Source organism: Ambystoma mexicanum, chromosome 3p (assembly GCF_040938575.1).
Source record: "Ambystoma mexicanum isolate Mex_15411 chromosome 3p, UKY_AmexF1_1, whole genome shotgun sequence".
NCBI lineage: Eukaryota > Metazoa > Chordata > Amphibia > Caudata > Ambystomatidae > Ambystoma > Ambystoma mexicanum.
This window is the reverse complement of record NC_090925.1, coordinates 360078869-360086357: the sequence shown is the minus strand read 5'-3', so window position 1 is coordinate 360086357 and position 7489 is coordinate 360078869. Positions and strand designations below refer to the sequence as shown.

General features: G+C 41.4%; 1 protein-coding gene across 1 annotated transcript in view; it reads right to left on the bottom strand.

The window, feature by feature from the left end:
* Positions 1–2591: 2591 nt before the first annotated feature.
* Positions 2592–7489, bottom strand: part of KIF3B (kinesin family member 3B) — a 373294-nt gene continuing 368396 nt past the window's right edge. Inside the window, exon 9 of the mRNA XM_069651014.1 lies at positions 2592–2832. Coding sequence (XP_069507115.1) covers positions 2739–2832 — 94 coding nt within the window. The 3' untranslated portion in view covers positions 2592–2738. The remainder of the gene's footprint in view (positions 2833–7489) is intronic.

Here is a 7489-nt window from a genome sequence, read left to right as displayed (position 1 = left end):
GTTGAAAACAAAGACCATAACAACCCCCGCAGATCATGAACATGAAGCTACTATTCCTCAATTTGTACAAAATATAACAAATAAAAATACAGCCACAGATTTAGCAGCCAAGAAAGTCGCAACCATCCATTCCACCTTTTACCATATCCACTTTGCTAAACACAATAGTTCCCACTGAAGATCCGCACATTAGTGCTGCAATGTAATACGATAGCAGGATTAAACAACTATTTGACTGCAAGAATTATGGCCATGAAACAGACCATTCATAAACCATAATATAGTTCAGTCCATTTATTGTCAAGCAAAGGGGGTTTAGTTATATGTATACACCATGCCTACAAACACAAGAAAATCCCATTGTGGTACTCATGTTTGCTACAGTATGCACGTGCCACTGTTCTGGAAGGATTCGGTCTACCTCATGTTGACCATGCATAGCATTATTGCCAATACAGTGCACAAGACGATACCATCCCAGTTTTCCAAATGGAATAGCAGTAACATTAATAAAGTAAAAAAGAAGGATCAACTTCCCAGTTCAACCAATTGATGCATAACAGTAATATCAGCAAACTACTAGAAGGAAACCCATCCCAATCTAGCAAATCAATACACAGGAGTAAGGACGGCAAGGTACACCAATGTAAAATGCTCTAAGTCTCAGAAATAAAGGCATAGCTATGTCAGCAAGGTAAGCCATGCAACACCATCCTATTTCGGCCAATGGATGCATAAAGACTGCAGCATGGTACACCTTGGAACACCAGGATGTTCCCTACCAAATCGAGTCAGTGGTGCTATATACACACATACACCACGATCAACCTCCAGCATGAATTCAAAGTAGTTGTAGCAGTATCGTAAATCAAGAAACCCTGTTTTACCCTCACCATGGGAAGCAAAGCAGTACTAATGCTAACATGGAAAACCAAAACACCCCCCATGGCTTAGCAGTAGAAATGGAGAGGTTTTAGTAGCCCAGGATCCGAAGACCATTCCTTGGCCCGAGCCCTATGATGCAAATAAAGATGAAGAATTTCCAGTACAATAATGGGATATTGTAAAAAGAGACAATATCAACAATTCACACTGGTATTACAACATGTGGTCTTACATACCTGAGACTATGGATGGGCAATAAGACTGCCACATGACAAAAATATTTTGCAATAAATAAAAATTGGAGTAAGGTGCTAAACATACAAGTGGTTAAAAACAGATAAAAGTAATACATCTCGACTGCGTTGCCGGGTACAGCCCATTTTCGACTTCCTTCTTGAAGGTTGCAGTCCAAACAGACAACATTGACCTCATCTCTGATATAGCAGCCAACATACCCAAACGTTACCCTATTCAATACTGCAGCACAATACTAATACTGTCTGCTTCATTAACACAATCCACTCCTGGCCTACCCAGATCTAGAAAACTGTCCACACCACCTAATCTGACAAAGCAAAGTCATCAGCCTTTTCGGACAAGCACACAAAGTATGAGCCACACTATACAAATCACACAATTCTTTACACGACTGCTGTAGACTCAATTCATTTGGGCCACACCCTATAAGGTCCAACAGTCTAGGCTAAGAAAGGCATATGGGAAGTAAAGTCATTACCATAGTTTATTTGGGAGGGAAGGAGTACCTTTTCTGTATCTTAACCACGAGGAGAATTCACAAGGTGAAAAGTAGAAATCGAACTGATGTGGTCTAGAGAAATTTGCGAGGAGATGCTCAATCAAGCCTTTGCAGTCAGTTGTGCTGTACCCCCATGTTATTGGCTGCAGACAATGTGCCCTTTTATAGGCCATTTTCCCAATGGCCACTTCTATCAAAGCACGTCCAACTGCAGTGCCAGACTACCTGGATGTCATGTGAAAAGTGCCATTTCAGAGGACTCAAGTCTTGAATCTCTGATGAAGGACAATGCAAATCAATTGCAAAGCTGGCGCATGGATAGCAACTGGAGGTCAGGACAGGGTAGGTCATAGAAAGTAAGGAGGAAGAGAGCAACTTCTTCACTTACCTCTCCCCGTCCACCAAACAGACATGTACAACCTATTACATACCAACCTTCAAACCTTTCCTAGTTATCGTTGACATACCTTTCGGCTATCTGTGTACATATGAAGGAATCCTACTGCATATTATACCTTTGTGGTGATTAAAAGAGATTTACATGTATGCAGCCTCCCAATGTTGCCCCTACAATTGTGCCCCAACTTCAGCATTTCATTGTGTCCCCTGGCTCTCAATCCTTCTTCCCTTGTGTTTATTCAGTATAACTCATATATGGTCTGCACCCTTCCCCAATATACAAGTCTCTAATATTTGAGATCTCAATCCTTGCTTTCCCTAGAAAGCTATACCATTTTCTTCCTCGCTATATTTCACAGGGGTGTAGACTTTCCAGACAGGCCTCATGTATCTGCTTCCAGCTGGAGTCATCCATGAGGGAAGGAGTTAATTCATGAAAGCTGTGCTGTGATCCCAAGAATTCATAAGTTCTTCATAGTTTCTATTGGACTTCCAGGTAGAATTAACAGATGCAAAGCAAGTCTCTATACGTAACTGCAGCTGTCGGGACACCAGAGTACAACAGCAAGACACCTGACTTTTTTAAAGTTCAAAAGGTGCACTGCAGGTGAATTTCCTTGTTATAAGCACAACTGTTTATTTGTCTCTGGCCTTGAAAGAGGAGCAGACTACATTCCCAGGAAAAACATTCTAGGATTTACTTGGGAACCAGTCCCCGTGACTGTGGGTAGAGTGAAGATCCAGAACTGCCAGAAGATGAAGATGCCCCGGTACGTCTCCCAGTTTTAGGCCTGCAAAGGGAAAATAAAACATTTGTTACATAGAAGAAGGGCACCACAATTTTGCAGGTCCTATGATTTAGGCTATTTCTCACCAGGTGCATGTAGTAGACAAGTAGTTGAATTAGAAGGTGAATTACTATCATTAGAACTATATAAGTAATAATTGAAAAAACCCTATGATGGGAGTTGCTCCTATAGGGAAAACACAGCGGTATAACGCATTACGATGCAAAGAGGATTACTGCATCTCTCTCTGAGACTTTGGAACAAGGACTGACAAACCGCCACTGGGAGGTGGGGATGTGGTGGTGTGCAGGGTGGCGGGAGAGAACTGATACATTCTTGGAGTGCTTCCATGATTGGGGAGGAGCCCAGCACCATATGTGTAAGTTTGGACAGTGCAATCATGCAGAGTAATCCTGTTTTTTTGGGAGAAAGGAAAGTCCAAATGGGTGTGATGAATCGCTTTGCAGGTGTGCAGAAGTAGGCCCCAATTGGTAGCATAAAAATGATCCCATGGGAAAAGCTGTCCGTTAAAGGACAGGACCTGTACGTGTTTAGTTGGGATTCAGATTCTGTCGATGGAGGCAGGCCTCCAGATAAGTGTTGTATAAGGCCTTTTTCGGCATTAAAAGCTTGTAAATACGACACCTTTTAACTTCACATGGTTATCATTTACACCCCAGTTGAGAGCAGAGGGCAGGTTACTTGACAGAAACCAGAACAGATCCTTTGATTATCTGCATGCATGAAATAGCAACGCATGGATAAGCATCTGAAAACTTTATTCTCTGTTTCTGAAAGGCTCGGGTGCACACAGCTCACACAGTGAGATGAGGAAGGGTTTATGTTCAGATTCTGTTGTGATTTTCTAGCCATAAATACTGAAGTAGAGAACCATTTTGCAAACATACGTTTTTTTCCTAGCATTTTAGGATCTTCAGTAATGGCAACATTAACAATTTGGAAGCATCCTTTGTAACAACTAAAATATCATTTGTTTTCAGTGGATGTATGCTAGCACAAAATATATGTGTTGTGTGCATTTATCAAGATGCATCTATGTGGGGTGTTCTTGCACTTTAATACACAAATGTTTTTGAAAAAGTTAAAATATGGATTGAAGCCAGACATCTCTGCTACACAACTCTGTTTGGTTTCTTACGTGTTTATTCATTTACAGGTTTAGTCATCTTCTGGTTGCCTGTCGCATACTTTGTACACTCTTGCAGAGGGAAATTGTTCTTACTCGTACAATTGATTTAACATTCCAATTATAAAAGCAGTGTGTAAAATATTCTCACCTCAAAATCTTATCTGGGGGTCTAGTTTAAACATCCATTCAACCATACCCCGGAGTCAAAGTGGTAAATGGTACTATAACAGTACCTATCCTTTGCACATAGGGAAAGCTCTGTGTTAGTGCTCAGTTGTTCCAGTTGTGAGAGGGTGCTTGTGCTACCATACCATACCATGTGCTTTCTTTATCTGTTAATTGTGAGGGGAACTTGCTTTTCTGAAAGGATGTTGACCACTGCCACATAATGATTTCCATTCAGTTTTAACTTTGTGCACATGTCTGGATGTTGCATACTTTTTACTCCGTTGCAAAGGAGAAAAATTATTCTTACTCCCTTGAAATCACTTTTACTCTCAAAGTTGAAAACCAGGAAGTAAAAGATTCCCACCTCAAAATCTTATCTGGAGCACAGGTTGAAGGACAGAAGGTTTGGTCAAGATTGCTGTCTTTGGGGTGGGTTAGAGGTGCCATAGAATAAACCTTTACAAAATCTCTGAAGTTGGTCCGGCTGTTTTACACAGCAATTTCAGATCTTCCCTTTTTGTGATAGAAGCCCTTTATTTGGATTGTTAAGTGATGGGAGGAATTTTCTGAATACTGATCGATTGGAATTCAGTGAGACCAACTGTAGTAAGTTAGGCCAAAGACTCACTGGTGCACATAACTGAACAGCAATGGTTTAATCTAAAGAGAGGGGATACTGGTGTAAAACAGTTCATAAACACACCAAGTCAAAGATCGCCCACAAAGAACACAGAAAAATATACATGTAACAAAAATGTGCATTAAAAATCATTATCTACAAGTAGGCACTTCAAGTACAGTCAAAAACACTAAATGGGGCACAAAAGGGAACCACATCTACAGCAACAAAGTATTGATTTTCAATACAGAATTTAACACATTTGTAGTTAAAGGTGGGAAGCAAAGTGGGTTATCACACAAGACTGCTTTAAAAATGGAAAGCTTTAAAAATAGAAAGCAAAAATGTTAAATTCCAGACAATTGCTTACGTAAAATATGAATTGTGATTCAGTTTTAGTCCTTGCTCTACCTCCTTCACAAAAGGTCCGTAAAACAGCGGTCTTCAAAAGATAGCTGTCCATTTAAGAATTTTATTAAAGTAATGGGATTCTTATGCACGTGCACCCTTCCACGTGCCAGTCCCCCCTGAGCCCCCACAGCACCCCAACTGCCATGCCCAATTCCCTTCCATTTTTCTCCCTTTGCCTACTGGCGGTTGTGATCAAGTATATGGTTTTACTGGGGATGGGTTGGGTGTGGGGGGGGTGCTGTGAAGGAGGGAGAGCAAGGACGAGGAGAGCCTGAATCACCATGAAGGTCATTTTTCATTTCTCCATCATTCCGCTCTCCCCCCTTCTCAACTGGTTGGGACCAAACTAAAAAGCCTTAAACATTGTAAGGGTAGAGGAAACTGGATCTATGAGTTTCAAGCAAATAAATTGTGAAGCACCTCTTGGCCAAAAGTAGCATCCTTCCTTGAAGATGCGTCTAGAGCATAATGCTTGAAGAATGCAAGAGGTCTAACCCAAGTAGCAGCCCTACACATTTCCACAATAGAACTATGCCTAAGAAAGGCTACTGATGCTTCCTTGGCTACTGTGGAATGAGCCTGAAGTCTCTGCTGAGCCAAAAGCCCCTCACGGTGTAAGCCTTTGAAAAACACAAGACAACCCAGCTGCCAATTGAAGCTGTTGTAGCTTCATCACCATAAGTGACAAAATGTTGTTCTGCATTTCTGAATGGTTTGGTCTTTTCTAAATACTATTTTAGAGTCCTTGACAAGCGTTTAAGGCCTCTTTGGCCAGTGAAGTGTGTGGTCTGGGATGGAAAATTGGAAGGAAAATCTCTTGGTTCAGATGAAATTCAGATACCACCTTCGGTAAGAATGAGGGCACTATACGAAGGACCACCTTATCCCTATGCAAAATCAGATAAGGGTCCTTTTATGACAGAACTTGAAGCTCTTCCACTCTTCTCACAGATGTAATAGCTACCAAAAATGCGATCTTCCATGTTAGGTCAATATCACAAGTCATAGGTTCAAATGGTTGGTGCATTAATGCGGACAGAATCAAATTTAGATCCCAAGTGGAGGGTCGCAAATAGGAGCATGCAATCGAAGGAGGCCTTTAAAATGTCTTCAAATTGCCTCGTTTGATAACTAATAAGATTTCTCTTCTCTATTCAAATAGGCACATATTGCTGATAAAGTGTTCAGAAGTGTCTACTTCCACTCCTGATGTGAGGAATCACAAAAGACCCCACACCGTCAGACACTTTGAATGGGTTTAGACTGATCCGGTGCCCAGTGGAAAACCACAACCATTTGCTTCGATATTGCTTCCTTGTGGAAGCCTTACTAGATGCAATCATGATTTTTAGATTCTGTTCAGATCAATTTAAATGAGCAAAGGTCTGCTCTTCAGGAGCCAAGCCTTCAAGTTCAGTAATTGAGGGGAGGGGTGAAGCACCTGCGCCTTTTGCAGAGTTAGATCTTCTGACACCGGCAGATCTGCACTCACTCTCCTCGCTAAATCCAGCAGATCCACAAACCGAAATCTGCCGCGGCCAAAACGGGACTACAAGGATCATTGTACAATTCTGATTTATTTTGAACTTCATTAACGCCTTGTGTATCTGGAGAATGGGAGTAAACGCATACGTTTTGTTCAACCAGTCCAGTTGCATCTCCCAAAGAAGACGTCCATGTCTCTCCCTTGATGCAAAGAGGGCAGAGAGCATACTGGTTTGCTAACAGGTCCACCAGCGGGCAATCCAACTTCTTGAATAGCATCCTTACCTTTTTGTTCCCGCTCATGTGCTGCAGACTCTACTCTGTTCAGGTTTTTGCCAAGATGTTTTTCTTCACCTCTAGATGGGACGCTGTCAGAGAAAGATGGCATTCCATGTCCCAATACCATGTTTGTTCCTCCAGAATACAAAGCGGATGAGAGCCAGTGCCCCATAGTGTGTTTACATAAAATATAGCTTTGCATTGTCCGTAAACATTTTGACACTTTTCCCCGAAATGAGGGTAAAAATAACTTTAGAGCATTAAAAATAGCTTTCAGCTCCAAAACGTTTATATGGTCCTTTCTCTCTTGTCTTGACCAAAGACTGTTGTAAAATCTTCACAATGAGCACCCCACCCAGAAGAGTATGTTATTATAGTTTGATGAGCAAGGGGTTGAAAATATAATCATATCAATAGATGTTCTGATTTGTTACACCAAACCAGGGATTCCTGAATGTTAATCAGTATTGAAATCTCCATGCTCTGTGGATCAAGTAGTTAGTTCCAACTGCTGGCGAGGTGCCATACAATGGTTCTCATTCAAAGTC